Here is a 15,401-nt window from a genome sequence, read left to right on the forward strand (position 1 = left end):
CACCCCCACCTTCCAGGTAGTCACAGATCACTATGTAGTTCACTTCTGTTTTTTTCAGGCTTTATTAGTCAAATTGTACAAATTAGCCACTGCTGAAATTCCACGTGTCTTTTCACATAGGAGGTGACATCTCTTTGGAATCACCTCCCACTAAATGTTGGGCAAGCCCCCTCGAACTTTAACTCTTTGACCGCCAAAAACGTTTAATAACGTTTAGTAAAATCCAAATGAGTGCCGCCAAAAACGTTAAAAGACGTCAACTATGTTTTTTGTTTTTTTTTATAAACGGGTGGAGGAAAGCCTTGGCCAGCTGTGCTCAAAGTATCAAGCAGATCGAGTTAGTATAATGACTATTTATGGGCACTAGATGGCAGCGATGACTCTCTTTGGACAAGATCGGGTAGGAGTCAGTAGTAGAAGATGTGAGGTGGAGCTAGAGTGTTGAGGGGAGAATGGCTGAGGAAGCGAAAATGGCGACCGGTTGCAAGCAGCTCACGCGTGAGCATTTTTTTCAAAGACGAAAAGCATCGACCAGTGCTAAAGAGCACATTGATGATGATGATGATGACTCCGAGGTTGACGCCGAAGTTGAAGCGTTGACGTGGCGGCTTCAACCACGTCGTAAAGCCTCACCGGCTAGCGATGCTAACGCCGCAAAACGTGCACAACCGAGCACTTCTGCACAGGCGGACGTTCAATCGGACGATGAAGAGTACCCCGAGTCCAATGCATATTCATCGGAGGAGTGGGTACAGTGTGATCATGGAGAAGACACTGGGGGTCTCGCAGCAGTGGCCGGAAACGGCGTTGGTGTGTGATTTAAGTCGGAAGGCCGTGGCAGCTACCGAATTGAAATCTGCTGTGGAGATTCCTCAGGTGGGATTCCATCATATTTTGATTGTAAATGGCATATTTTAAGGTTTCCATTACTATGAATAAAATAGTTTTCTTCCATCACTCTTGGTTTTATTGGCTTGTTAAAAAGTTTTTTGTGTCACTCTGTATTATACTGTAGATCTGCAATGCATTATACTGAGAGATGTATCTTAATATATGGTAAATAAGATTGATCACATCACTATAAGCCATTCAACTAACAATTTTCTATATGTCTTTCCTCATGAGGGTCACGGGTTACCCGGAGCCTATCCCGGCTGGATACACCCTGACTAATCGCCAGATAATCGCAGACTGTACATTATAGCAAGAATATTGCTTAAAAAGTGAGAATAAATAGCTATATAAAAAGCATACCATTGATATAGCTTGGATTGAATTCCTCTGTTGTGTTTCGGGTCTAAATTAGGGGTGTCAAACTTGCGACTCGGGGGCCATTTGCAGCCCCGTACTTGAAGTCAAAGATAAATTTTAGTGCGGACCCGACGTTTATTGCCACCTTCTTTCCCTGGGTGTTTGTGTTTTTATTCTTTCTTTTTTATCAATTACCATAGCTCAGGCTCTTGAAAGCTGTCGGCGAAGCCCTACTTCTAACCATTTGAAGTCCATACAGTACATCGTACACATATGAACAAGTTCAGCGAGTTGGCACGGTGTGAGTCACGACCTTCCCATCCATATGTTGAACTCATTGTGCATTGTGAGGCGTGCGACCCTGTGCAGTATGAACAGCTGACGTTGCCGATACCAAGGTCCCTGAATACCTATATAAAGGTGGTCTGATGATTGCAAGTCTGCCACTAACCTTTAGGCTCTTAGGATGAAGACCCTCAACACTCTGCTTCTCTTGGCTTTAAGCCTCGCTGTTGGTAAGTCGCTGCGAGACGGCCGTGCGATTTGCGATTTAATCCTGTACATCAATGAGGACACCGTGACCAAGCTTTGTTCCTTCTTGTTATGTCCTGCAGCTCAATCCATAGATTACAGGGCTCTTAGCCAGTTCAGAAAAATGATCCTGTGTGTGATGCCTGATAGCTGGCCCATCTGGGACTACGCCGACTATGGCTGCTTCTGTGGAAAGGGTGGCTCAGGCACACCTGTGGATCAGCTGGATAGGTCCATCTTTATTTTTGACTTCAAATTTGGACCACAGCTAATTTATACCTATATCTGCCTCATGTTTTTGTTTTCCCTTGGCAGGTGCTGCTATGTGCACGATCGGTGTTATAGCGACGCTATGCAGCATCCCGATTGTTGGCCCGTCTTTGACAACCCTTACACAAAGCACTATGACTACAGCTGTGATAAGGAGCAGAAGGTCACCTGTGGCAGTGAGTAGAGCAACACACTCAAGTAGATGGAGTCGTATTTTAACATCAGGCTAATACTGATTGTTACACCCCACATTGTAATAATTTTCGGAAAATGTATTACATTTTGCCCTTACCTCAATCAAAAATGGAATAAAACCCAATAATGTAATTTTCACCAGTAATGTAAAAAAAAAAAAAAAATCTTATTGTAATATGTTATTATTATGCCTTTTTTTTTTCTTAATAATGATTTAACAGACATTGTAATATATATGTTCATTTTTAATCTAAAGTTCTCCATTTTGTGTTTTGAGAATCTAAAACACTTACAGTATATACATTCAAAGCAAAAATTGGAGGGTTAACATTTTGGTGTTAACACTATCTGATTTAAAAGGAGGTCAGTGTTTGAATTATTTATTTATTTAAATGTATTTATTTCATTTATAGAATTATTTTACAGATTTTTTTTTTTTAATACGGTATTAAGTTCTAAGAGCTGCTCTCCTGTAAAGACCTCTGGCATAAAATGACCCTTTCAACATGTGCAATTAATTGTCTTATCTATTCAACTTCCTAGGTACTTAGACCTCTGATAGTAATGCCACCTGTGGAGTCTCGCAGGGATCAGTACTTGGCCCTCTAAAGTTCAGCGTCTACATGCTTTTGCTTGGTGATCTTATACATCAATATAATAAGGCATTACATTATAGGTAAAAAAATTATTACACTATCAGTCAGGATTTTTTTTTTATTACATTATTAGTGAAATTATTACATTATTGGATAGGACATTTTTGATTGAATGAAGTGCAAATTTTATTACATTTGCAAGCATCATTACAAGGAGTCCGAGTTGGTGTGTGAGGCAGAGAAATTCCAACTAGATATAGTCGGACTCTCCTCCACATGGTTTGGGCTCCGGTACCAATCCTTACAAGAGGGGTTGGACTCTCTTCCACTCTGGAGTTCTCCATGGTGAGAGGCGCAGAGCAGGTGTGGGCATACTTATTGCCCCTCCTTTGTAAGAAGGGTGTGCTCAAACTATAGAGGGATCACACTCCTAAGCCTCCCTGGTAAGGTCTAATCAGGAGTGCTGGAGAGGGGGGTCCGTCGGGAAGTTGAATCTCTGGACCAGCTCTACACCCTTGGCAGGGTCCTCAAGGGTGCATGGGAGTTCACCCAACTGATACAGATGTGTTTTGTGGATTTGGAGAAGGCGTTTGACCGTGTACCTCGGAGAGTCCTTTGGGGGGTGTCATTTGGGAGTTCGGGGTACGAACCCCCTGATACGGGCTGTTCGGTCTCTAGACGACCGGTGTCAGATTTTGGTCCGCATTGCTGGCAGTCAGTCGGATTCATTCCCAATGAGGGTTGGACTCCGTCAAGGCTGCCCATTGTCACAGATTCTGTTCATAACTTTTATGGGCAGAATTTCTAGGCACAGTCAAGGCGTTGAGGAGGTCCAGGTTGGTCGCCTCAGAATTGCATCTTTGCTTTTTGCAGATGATGTGGTGCTGTTGGCTTCATCAAGCTGTGAGCTCCAACTCTCACTGGAGCGGTTCGCAGCCGAGTGTAAAGCAGTTGGGATGAAGATCAGCACTTCCAAATCCGAGGCCATGGTCCCCGGTCAGAAAATGGTGGCGTGCCCTCTCCGGCTCGGAGATGAGATCCTGCTCCAAGTGTAGGAGTTCAAGTATCTTTGGGTCTTGTTCACAAGTGAGGGTAGGATGGAGTGGTACAGCATCTGCAGTGATGCGGACTCAGTATCGGTCCATTGTGGTGACGAAGCAGCTGAGCCGAGAGTTGAAGCTCTCGATTTACCAGTTGATATACGTTCCTACCCTCACCTATGGTCACGAGCTGTGGGTCGCGACCAAAAGAACAAGATCCTTGAATACAAGGGACCGAAATGAGTTTTCTCCGCAGGGTGTCCGGGCTCTCCCATAGAGATAGGGTGAGAAGCTCGGTCATCCGGGAGGGACTCAGGGTCGAGCCGCCGCTCCTCCACTTTGAGAGGAGCCAGCTAAAGTGGCTTGGGCATCTGGTTCGGATGTTCTGGGCATGTCCTACCGGCGGGAGGCCCCGGGGACTACCCAGGACACGCCGGAGAGACTACAGTATGTCTCTAAGTTGGCCTGGGAACGCGCCGGGCGAGCTGGTTTAAGTGGCTGTCCTCCTGGAGCTGCTGCCCCCGCGACCCGACCTCAGATAAGCGGTAAAAGATGGATGGATAGATGATTACATTATAGGGTGCTTAAATTTTTTGTTCAATCTTGAAATCACTAACATAAAAAAATATTTGTCTTTTCTCTCCCTAGACAAAAACAACAAATGCGAGATGTTCATTTGTGAGTGTGACCGAAAGGCCGCAGAGTGTTTTGCCCAGTCGCCATGGAACCCTGAGCACGAGCACCTGCCCAGCCACATGTGCAAGTGAAGACCCGTGCATGCAAACTTGAGTCAAGCCATGTGTCCACATGACTCACACAGAAAATGTAGCTATATAACTGGAATGTTTGGAGTCACTAAGCAGCCATTGTGATCTTGTGCTGTATTGTTTAAACACCAGCCTTACCTCAAATCAAACATTTCATTAAAACCAGTGTCATCCATGACTATAAATGATATTGGTGGCATTTATTTAACAGTAATGAAAAGTGAATGAAATCAACTACGATGGGTTAATAGTGTGTTTTAATAGCATACATATTAACCTCCCAGCCATTTTCACTGAAGGAACCTCCTTCGCTCCCGGCTGTTTTACTGGATTTTGACTGTTTTTGCAAGGTCCACCGAATAGTATGTTCTATTGCTATAAAAACATGGAACTTACCAAAAGAAAGATTAGTCTCTTCTTTCAACAGGGAAAAAAAAGTATATTTCCATCTGTTTCCGTTTTGCAGCAATTAGCATTAAAATATAGCTAAGTTTCATCATTATTCACAAACCTGTTAAAAACACTGGCAAAAAAAGCTTGTTGCAACATGGCCCTGGTTGATCTCTTATACTCCGCTGCCACCTGCTGGCCGTTTTTTGTAGTACCTACCATTGCTTTCATGTGCTGTTCAGCTGTATCAAGCATAAACTACGATGGGTTAATAGTGTTTTTGTAATGGGCCATGTTGCAACAACCTCTTTTTGCCATGTTTTCAACAGGTTTGTGAATAATGATGAAACTTAGCTATATTCTAATGCTAATTGCTGCAAAACGGAAACAGATGGAAATCTTTTTTTTTTTTTATGAAAGAAGACAATTTAGTTAATATAGAGATATATAAAATAATCAGTTCATGGTTTTATGAATTATGAATTGATATGGGCAGTGCCGTAGCAACATTGCCCAAGGGCCCCAAGCAAGAAGGAATTGGACGCCCCGGTGGCCGTTCCTAGTATATATAGTATGTCATTTTAAAATTGTGCATCATTCAAGTGACAGGAAAATAAATCTACTAATCGGATGGTCTTTTTAAAATAAAGGGAAAAAAAGCCTTACTATATATGGTTGTTTAAAAACGCCTTTTTATACATGTGCATTGTGAGGCGTGTGACCAACTGCAGTATGAACAGCTGACGTTGCCGATACCAAGGTCCCTGACTATATAAAGGTGGTCTGATGGTAGAGTGATTGCAACTCTGCCACTAACCTTTAGGCTCTTAGGATGAAGACCCTCAACACTCTGCTTCTCTTGGCTTTAAGCCTCGCTGTTGGTAAGTCGCTGCGAGACGGCCGTGCGGTTTGCGATTTAATCCTGTACATCAATGAGGACACCGTGACCTAGCTTTGTTCCTTCTTGTTATGTCCTGCAGCTCAATCCATAGATTACAAGGCTCTTAGCCAGTTTAGGAAAATGATCCTGTGTTTGATGCCTGATAGCTGGCCCCTCTTTGACTACGCCGACTATGGCTGCTTCTGTGGAAAGGGTGGCTCAGGCACACCTGTGGATCAGCTGGATAGGTCCATCTTTATTTTGACTTCAAATTTGGACCGTAGCTAATTTATACCTATATCTGCCTATATGTTTTTGTTTTACGTTGGCAGGTGCTGCTACGTGCATGATCGGTGTTATAATGCAGCTATGCAGCATCCCGATTGTTGGCTCATCTTTGACAACCCTTACACAGAGTACTATGGCTACAGCTGCGATAAGGAGCAGAAGAAGGTCACCTGTGGCAGTGAGTAGGGCAACATGGATGGAGTCGTATTTTATCATTTTAGCAGGCTAATACTGATTGTAGCAACCTATTAAGAAATAATTTCCTGAAAATATATTGCAATTTGCACTTAACTTGATCAAAGAAGTAAACCCAATAATGTAATTATTTCACCAATACTGTAAAAAATAAATCCCAATTGATATTGTACAAACATGATTATGACAATGTATATAATATGTTATTACATCTTTGGAAATTATTAGATTTCTAGGTGGGACTTTTTTTTCTTCTTAAAACTGATCAGACAATGTACAATACAATGTTCATTTTCAGTCTAAAATGCTCCATTTTGTGTTTTGAGTATCTAAGACAGATATACGTCCACCCATCCATTCTTTTTTTTTACCCGCTTATTCCTACAGATATACTTTCAAAGCAAAAATTGAACTGTTAAAATGTTGGTGTTATCACAGTCTGATTTAAATGGAGGTCAGTGTTATTATATAAATGTATTTATTTATTTATTATGTAATTATTTGACAGAGTTGATTTATTCAAAGTAAGCTCCGCCCACTTGATTAGAACTGCTCTGCCATAAAAACCTCTGGGATAATGAAATAATATATATGATATAATATAGAACAATGTCAATGAAGACCTACATTACATCTGAAGCTATGAACTTAGGCTGTGAACAAATTGTTAAACTATTATCAGTGTGAGGAAATATTCATGTTTGAACTTCTTATCTAATCTTAAAGTTTTTTTAGGTATTAAATGACCCTTTCAACATGTGCAATTGTCTCATCTATTCAACTTCTTGGCACTTAGACCTCTGATATTGTAATGTCACTTGTGGAGTCCCGCAGGGATCAGTACTCGGCCCTCTCAAGTTTAGCATCTACATGCTTCCAAACTTTGGAAATATTGCTTCCTGTCAGGTTCAATCAACCTAGAACATTTAATAAACAACAGAAAAGGAAGGAAGACAAGAGATTTAAATTATTTTTGCTCGCGAGGAGAACAGACAGAGAGTGCACCCAGATTACAATCTCCTACCCGTTTTGGACACACTTCGCCGGGCCTCCTCTTTTTATTGGGTATTCACTAGTTACTTAGCGGTCGCCGCTCTAAAGGGGAGGGGGACACACAACAGCAGCCATCACGAATATGAGTCATTGTGGCGGCATTGTGTTTTTCTTCGGCGCTGAAGGTTTCATCAGTAAAAGTTCAACAGTTCATCCGCAAAGTGTTTCAGCCGCTATTTTGTGATAAGGCACAGTTTCTGCAGCTGCAGGAGTATCCCACAAAGCTTTGCTCTCTTCACAGATAACTCAAACTTGCATGATTCAAAACAAGGTCATACCGCTGAATAAATGCTTTAGTCAAGTCAAGTAATCTTTGTTTATATAGCGCTTTACATAAAGGCTTTGCAATACTATGAGAGTAAATATGGGATAACTTATGTACATTTAGTCTAACACTTCTACTTGGTAATATTATATATGAATATAATAAGGCATTAAATCGGCACTAAAATGTTATTACAATATCAGTCATAACATTCTATGGGAATTATTACATTAGAATGTGCTTACAATTTTGTTTTTCATCATGCAAGCACTAACATAGGAAATAATTTGTCTTTTCTTTCCCTAGACAATAACGACAAATGCGAGATGTTCATTTGTGAGTGTGACCGAAAGGCCGCCGAGTGCTTTGCCCAGTCGCCATGGAACCCTGAGCACGAGCACCTGCCCAGCCACATGTGCAAGTGAAGACCCGTGCATGCAAACTTGAGTCAAGCCATGTGTCCACATGACTCACACAGAAAGTGGAGCTGTAAAACTGGAATGTTTGGAGTCACTAAGCATCCCTTATGATCTTGTGCTGTATTGTTTAAACACCAGCCTTGCCTCAAATCAAACATGTTTGCCATTAAAACCAGTGTCATACATGATTATAAATGATATTGGTGGCATTTATTTAACAGTAATAAAAAGTGAATGAAATCAACTACGATGGGTTAATAGTGTGTTTTAATAGCGTACATATTAACCTCCCAGACATTTTTACTGAAGGAACCTCCTTCGCTCCCGGCTGTTTTACTGGATTTTGACTGTTTTTGCAAGGTCCACCGAATAGTATGTTCTATTGCTATAAAAACATGGAACTTACCAAAAGAAAGATTAGTCTCTTCTTTCATCAGGGAAAAAAAAGTATATTTCCATCTGTTTCCGTTTTGCAGCAATTAGCATTAAAATATAGCTAAGTTTCATCATTATTCACAAACCTGTTAAAAACACTGGCAAAAAAAGCTTGTTGCAACATGGCCCTGGTTGATCTCTTATACTCCGCTGCCACCTGCTGGCCGTTTTTTGTAATACCTACATAAATGCTCTAGCATAAAAAAAACATAAAAATGTATAAATACATGTGTGAAGAACAAAGTGTTAAAAAACGTATTTATATGTTTTGGGGTTTGAATGAGTTGAACTGAAATCACTTATTTTGTTGGGTTTCAACCAGAGGTATTTTGAAATATATGACACGATCAATATATCATATTTTTTTTGGGTGGTTTCTGATCTCCGACTATTTACGTTCATGATGCGAAAACCTATATGTGTTTGGCAAACAAAATAGTTTAAAACCTGTTGATACTAGTGATTGTGGTTGATTCTATTGGATGTTGGCAAAAAAAACAACATCTTCCTGACTCTTCTGAGCTTTATAATTATATGTGGAGCTTTAGGTTGTATTCTTTAACTTTTTCATGTGAAAAACTGCTCCTGACTTTATTTATGCAAGGAAGACAAAAGAAAGACATCTAACAGACAGCTGACAAAACATTATTCCGACAAAGGAACTAGGGAGAGACACTCTCACTGTTACAATATCTCACAATTACTCCATTCTTGCATGTGAGAACAGGCCAGCATAGTTAAAAAAAAAAAAAAAAAAGTTCCAATTCCAGCACATACACTAGATTATTACTGCAAATTATGAACACTAGACACTTTAAACGTTCTTTATTGTTCACTGCAGTTTGGGAGTGCCTAGAACAAGCTCACCCTTGCAGAGCGTAAGTGACTTTTCCTGTCAGGAATGCAATGCGTGATGCATCACATGGAACAGACACGTCAAGCAACCTTGCGTGTACTTGCGTGTTTTTACATGAAGAGCATTATTTATTTTTTTTGTTCTGTGCTGGGAGACAATGCGTTGGTTGGTACATGTAAGTATCTCACAAAAAAATATATATTTTCATTATAAAACACAAGAGAAGGACACAATGAAAAGTAGTCATTGTAATAGCTAAACCCCTGGCAACAAAAGTGAGCACACCCCTAAGTGAAAATATCCACATTCAGGACAGTTAATCATTTTCCCTCTCCAGTGTCATCTATCTGTTAGTGTTAAAATCTATCTGGTGAACTCCAACTCCTAGAGAGTTAAGGCAGTGCTGGAAAATTTCGACACTTTGGACATTTTCACTTAGGGGTGTACTCACTTTTGTTGCAGAAGTTTAGCTATTATTGGCTGTATTTTGACTTATTTTGATGGCACAGTACATCAACACCGTTATGTAAGCGGTCACCAGTCACTGGGAAGGGAAAAGGACTAACTGGTTAATTTGGCCATTTTCACTTAGGGGTGTACTCACTTTTGTTGCAGAAGTTTAGCTATTATTGGCTGTATTTTGACTTATTTTGATAGAATAATACATCAACATTGTTATATAAGCTGTCACTATACTAGGAAGGGAAAAGGACTAACTCTGGTCAATTTGGACATTTTCACTTAGGGGTGTACTCACTTTTGTTGCCAGGAGTTTGTATTTTGAGTTATTTTGAAGCCCCCTTTGTATGACCTCACATTGAGTCTCATTGCTCATAATTCAGTTAATTATCTGATATTCTGAAGTAACTTTACTTTTCACCTCAACTTCAGTCCACCTGTGATATTCCCCTTTACTGTGATCGCTGTTTGTTTTTTAACGGTGAATTTCCCAGCAAATTACTTATTTCTGGTCTAAAATGGATTTACGATTAAGGACAATTGCACCAATTGTTGCTTTTCAAGTGGACTGAGATTGGATCAAATGCTTCCCAGAAGAGGTGAAATATATTCATCCGTTTCCTAAAAAGCTTTTAAGGTCAATTATGTAAGAATCAGTGAGCTGGATCTCAACAGAATTTGGGCAGGATTATTTATTTATGAAATATTTGTGGTTAATGAAACAAGTCAATCCATCAATTTCTTGAACTATAGTGTTCATTTTACAGTCTGAAGTCAGAAAACAAATGGACAAAATAAAACGTTTTTATGTTCATCGTTATTGTTTGCACATAAAACACGTTTGTATTATAATTGGGTAAGAGGACAAAATCAGACCACCCCTTATAATATTGTATGAATGCTTTAAAGGGATACTTGACTCATTGAGCCATTTTCATCAGTAAAAAGTTAAAATTGTGTCTATAATTAATGTCAATGACAGTTAATTCCTTTAAAAACTAAATTTTCTACTTGCTGTCGACTGAACAAACCCAGAAAACAGGTGAGCCATGATTGGTCGTTTCCTACTTCCTCAGCACAGGTGATGTCATCTTCAGTCGAGTGGAAAAAATAGTTTTTAAGGCATTAATTGTGCATTAAGTTTTCAAATAAATTCTAGACAAAATATTAACTTTTCACTGCTGAAAATGGCTCAAGGAGTAAAGTATCTCTTAAAAGACTTATTGTTGAAAAGTGTGCTAGAGATCTACTGATGACAAAAGCTTCATTATAAATTCAACATGTTAAAATATTCACATTCCAGCGACGGCACTTTAAAACATCCAACAGCGGAGATTTCACAAAGCGTATTCCATATTTCCATTATTTATATGTCCTCGTAGCTTTTTTGACTGGACTACTGTCAGCTGGTCTATTTATTTGAGCAGAGGGATCTCCATTCCGCTCAGACTCAACATGCGAATCTCCTGTGAAGAAGCTTGGATCCGCTTGGTTCTGCGTACTGAGGGACACATAAGAAGGCCAAGATGGCGGCCGGTGATTGCGAGGCGAAGGAGATTGCCCAGCATCTTTTTCCAAGTACACCTTGTAATTCTTTCCTCTGTTGTTGTCCCAGTGCATTGACGTGCCGCACCCGGGCCTGAATGACACACAAAACTCTATTCCCTCAATTGGGTTGACATTCTGAGGTAAATTCAAATCAAAGGTGAAAACGTCCACGTCGAAATTCCCACACCGCTGCTGTTGCGAGAACACGCATGGGATGTCGTAGTGGTGCTGCCAGGAGTCAAAGGTGAGCCTCAAGCGGACGGCCTTGTCAGCGCTCGCGTGGCAGACGTGCACTCTCCCGCTCAGGGAGCATTCGGAAACGTTGCAGCTTTCCAACTGTACGTTTGTGTCTCGTAGGCGCGCGAGAAACGCTTTGCAGTCGAGAGTCGGCTGAGGAAAGCCGAAACGGTACTCGCGGTTTTGATTTTTTGGGGGGTCAGGCGGTTTGTTTGGGCAGGACTCTAACAGATGTGTCTCAGGAGAGGAGGAGGTACCAGGCATAAATAGATGCACCACAGTCAGGGCCAGTCCTTTGGTGTCTGCAAACACCACGCGCTTCTTCCCGTGGCCGCCGGCTTTCCTGAGGAGGCAGCTTGGAACTTCTGAGGGCGAAGAGAGACTCAATGCAGAGGAATGGGAAGACGAGGGTTGATGGGAAGAGTGAAAGCTGGTTCTCTGTTGACCGCCGGTGGGCGGATAATGACGTAAAGTAGGTTTCGTGGATAGAAGTTGATAAAGTCGCCGGCGCTGGCTCAGGCTCAAGCACATGGCGAGGTCGACTGGCATCGCAGTTGGCTGAGGGTGACTGCCAAAGGTCGGCAGTACTCTGAGGGGTCAAAACAAGATTGGATTGATTTCATGTTTTACATATATAAATTCTCTCCCTCTCTCTCTCTCCCTCTCTCTGACTAATTGTGTCTGTCAATATAGAGATAACTGAATCTAGCTAGCTTCATCATGCAGCAAGATGACGACCCAAAACACAACAAAGGTCTTCAACAGAGGTTGGCCAGGTCAACCACCAGACCTTAACCCAACGAAGTATGATTTTTTTTACCTCCTGAAGGAAGAACCCCCTGAATCAAACAAGAACTGAAAGAGGCTGCAGTAAAGGCCTGGAAAAGCATTTCGCATGGAGAATGCAAAACAGTGTGGTGAAGTCAGTCCACTCTAAATACAACTGGGTAAAAAAATAACCCAGTTATGGGTCAAAAATGGACCGATCTTCTACTTGGGTCAATTTGACCCAACTTTGAGTCAAAAAATTGGTCAACTCATGAATATTGGTCAGATCCTTTACTTGGGTAAAAAAAAAAAAAAGTTAGTTTGTATAAAACAACCCAGAAAGTGGGTCAAATTGACCCATAAAGTGGATCGTTCCATTTTTGATCCATAATTGGGTTACTTTTGACCCAACTGTTTTTAGAGTATAGGTTGCAGACTTGATGCAGTTTTTACAAATAAGGCTTAGGCACCAAACATGAAATGTTATTCACTTTAAAACCCTATATTGCCAAACGTATCATATTAAATACAAGACATTTTGAGCCCTCTATTTCATGAGTATAATTTATTTCCCCATTAAAACCCTGACGTATATTATCTGACACATGCATTGCACAGATAATCCATTAGAGGGCAGTATTACCCATCTGATAGCTTTTACAGTGACTTTGCAAGATTGCCCCAATTAAATTATTATTGGGGAAATGTTGTTTCTGATTTATGGAAATACTAGTATGTTTGTGATATGTCTGTTTATTATTATATTTTTGACAGCTATAAATGTACAAATTTAAAGCATTGTGACCAGATATTGTCCGTTCAAAAGGACCAATAAATACTCTGTTTACAAAGAATCTGAATTTTCTCTCATATATTTCATGGTTCATGCTTTATAGGGTTAAATTAATGGAATAACGTCCACTTCAATACTTTTGTTCACTTGAAAAGCTAGATGTAAATACATGAAATAAAATCTACAATTCTGAACTTTTGTCTGTCTCATGTTCATCTATTGATCTGAAATCCAAACGTCTTCAGTAAACAACAAAAACTGCTTACCTTGTGCAATTCATTTCCAAACTATAGTCGCCAACTGTGTCGTAAGAATTCTCACAATTCCAACTACCCCCAAGCAGAAATCAAACACAAAAACACACACTTTTGAAATTTGTCACATATGGACCAAATAAGACAACTTCACTTTTAATAGCTGCTAAACTTTGCATCATATCCAAGGAGGAAAAAAAGCATGTTAAGATTCTACATTAGCAAAACTGCCAACTGACACAAATAAGTGTCCAAACATGCTTAGTCGGATCGTCTATGCTTAGATTTGAACTGCTGCCAAACGCTTGGTTTGGAGCAGATCTGGATGACACCTCATTAGAAATGATAATTACATTTTCTGGATATCACCACGATTAGGAGAAAGTGCCTTAGAAAAATACCTGTCCATCAGTTAAAAAATTACTAAAGTATTAGTAATTATCAGAAGAAAATTCAAAACAATAACTACAAACAAAACACATCAAATGAAGGTTAAAGTTCAACACATGCACATTTTTAGAAATGCATTCTCATAACAATAAAAACAAAACTATACTCACTTGTGTTTCATCAATAAATGCCAAAAGAAGTCACAGACCAAGACAAAACTCTGCTCTCTCACCTTAGCTTATGTGAGAAGTTTGCAGAGAAATGAGGCTGAACCTTCTGCGCCAGCTGGTTTGCATATGGGTAGAGGTGAGCCAATGACGCGGCTTTATTCATGTCCTGCCCCTAAACTGCATCTGAAGAGAGCTGTTCTTATGACCAGTCGGCAAAAACTTCAACATTATTAAAGCTTGGGAAACATTTCACCTTTTCTTCTCCATAGTCTTGGTCACACATTTCTAAGCCGACAGACATGTCAAGGTGCTTCATGATGACTGTACAGTGTGTCATCACTTTGACGACAGGTGGGTGGGGGGGCCCATGCAGACTTTCACTAGGGACATCTTGCCTCATGTATGAGGTCACACAAAGACCATACGCTATGTGCATACCTTTTATGGCAGTCGTTTCATCTTCTAAAGATGTCACCACATGTATTTGCTTCCAAACTATCTGAGCAAATCTTTTTTTTTTTTTTAGGTAACAAGAAAACCCCAATGTGACAAAAAAAAATCACTTTAAAACCCTGGAGAACCCACGGGGTCAAATTTGGCCCCTATAAATTCTGCTACTCAAATAACAAAGACCTTTTTTTTTTTTTTTTTTACAAATTTAACTTCAAAAGTCCAGAGTGCCACTTCTGACCCCTGCATGGGGCCATCTAGTGGATGAATATTGCACTTACATGAGCCAGAGTGGTGGTGACAAGATGGCTGGCAACATGCTGTTTTGTTGAGCTGGAAATCAATCCAAACAAAACCATCTTCTCAGCAAACCATCAGATGGTAAAATATATATATTTTTTTGTTAATCTATTTCATATCATGTTGCAGAATGCCTAGGAGTATGTTTTATATATATATTTTGATAAATTAGCAACTCTGAGCTAGTTAAAAAAAAAGGGTTAAAATTGAAAAAAACATATATTTTGGTGTTCAGTGAACTTACAGCAGTCATTTAATGTATAATTCATAATTTTCCAAAGAAGAAAAGGGTTCTTGGGTTCTCCAGGGCTAAATTACATAAATTGCATTTTTTTTTTTTGAAAATTTAAATTATTACGCTTTAAAATGGTTAAGAATTTGAAATGTTTTTCAAAAGTTTATACATAATTATAAGATGTTTGGATATGTACATTAGCACAGAGTACAAATGTATATATATTTTGAACACGGTGAACCAAAAACTAATAAACAACTGGCAACATCATGATCAGTAGTTATGGTGAGTCTATTCTGACTAAGACTTTCAGGTCTATGTGTAATGTGTCATGCATAAAAAAATCTTCAGACTCTGTCCTGTGTG

General features: G+C 39.9%; 3 protein-coding genes across 4 annotated transcripts; 2 read left to right on the forward strand and 1 right to left on the reverse strand.

Annotated features, from left to right (window-relative positions):
* Nucleotides 1–97: 97 nt before the first annotated feature.
* LOC144033969 (phospholipase A2, minor isoenzyme-like) lies at nt 98–4,673 on the forward strand. 2 transcript variants are annotated; one of them, XM_077542411.1, is made up of 4 exons: nt 98–1,766; nt 1,866–2,013; nt 2,098–2,228; nt 4,532–4,673. In XM_077542411.1, exons 1-4 carry the CDS (start codon nt 1,718–1,720, stop codon nt 4,648–4,650), a joined length of 447 nt encoding a protein of 148 aa, XP_077398537.1. In that variant the 5' UTR covers nt 98–1,717; the 3' UTR covers nt 4,651–4,673. The 2 variants fall into 2 exon arrangements, with proteins under 2 accessions (XP_077398537.1, XP_077398535.1); XM_077542409.1 differs by having other exon boundaries at nt 98–2,013.
* A 1,191-nt stretch (nt 4,674–5,864) lies between these two features.
* On the forward strand, nt 5,865–8,333 carry LOC144033970 (phospholipase A2-like). Its single transcript, XM_077542412.1, has 4 exons — nt 5,865–5,921; nt 6,021–6,168; nt 6,253–6,386; nt 8,028–8,333. The coding sequence occupies exons 1-4, from the start codon at nt 5,873–5,875 to the stop codon at nt 8,144–8,146; spliced, it is 450 nt and encodes a 149-aa protein (XP_077398538.1). The 5' UTR covers nt 5,865–5,872; the 3' UTR covers nt 8,147–8,333.
* Nucleotides 8,334–11,056: 2,723 nt separating this feature from the next.
* Nucleotides 11,057–14,100, reverse strand: ppp1r3c2a (protein phosphatase 1 regulatory subunit 3C2, duplicate a). The gene is made up of 2 exons (XM_077542476.1): nt 14,051–14,100; nt 11,057–12,264 (listed from the first exon to the last, which is right to left on the reverse strand). Exons 1-2 carry the CDS (start codon nt 14,059–14,061, stop codon nt 11,253–11,255), a joined length of 1,023 nt encoding a protein of 340 aa, XP_077398602.1. The 5' UTR covers nt 14,062–14,100; the 3' UTR covers nt 11,057–11,252.
* Between the last annotated feature and the right edge of the window lie 1,301 nt (nt 14,101–15,401).

The sequence above is a fragment of the Vanacampus margaritifer genome, chromosome 14 (assembly GCF_051991255.1).
Source record: "Vanacampus margaritifer isolate UIUO_Vmar chromosome 14, RoL_Vmar_1.0, whole genome shotgun sequence".
In the NCBI taxonomy this organism is placed as follows: Eukaryota; Metazoa; Chordata; class Actinopteri; order Syngnathiformes; family Syngnathidae; genus Vanacampus; species Vanacampus margaritifer.

Excerpts from the sequence above, each read along its gene's own strand:
- LOC144033969 (XM_077542409.1), top strand. The coding sequence starts at position 1,718 with ATGAAGACCCTCAACACTCTGCTTCTCTTGGCTTTAAGCCTCGCTGTT. Across the intron at positions 2,014-2,097 it reads CCTGTGGATCAGCTGGATAG|GTGCTGCTATGTGCACGATC; the intron begins GTCCATCTTTAT and ends TTCCCTTGGCAG. Across the intron at positions 2,229-4,531 it reads GCAGAAGGTCACCTGTGGCA|ACAAAAACAACAAATGCGAG; the intron begins GTGAGTAGAGCA and ends TTCTCTCCCTAG.
- LOC144033970 (XM_077542412.1), top strand. The coding sequence starts at position 5,873 with ATGAAGACCCTCAACACTCTGCTTCTCTTGGCTTTAAGCCTCGCTGTT. Across the intron at positions 5,922-6,020 it reads GGCTTTAAGCCTCGCTGTTG|CTCAATCCATAGATTACAAG; the intron begins GTAAGTCGCTGC and ends TATGTCCTGCAG. Across the intron at positions 6,169-6,252 it reads CCTGTGGATCAGCTGGATAG|GTGCTGCTACGTGCATGATC; the intron begins GTCCATCTTTAT and ends TTACGTTGGCAG.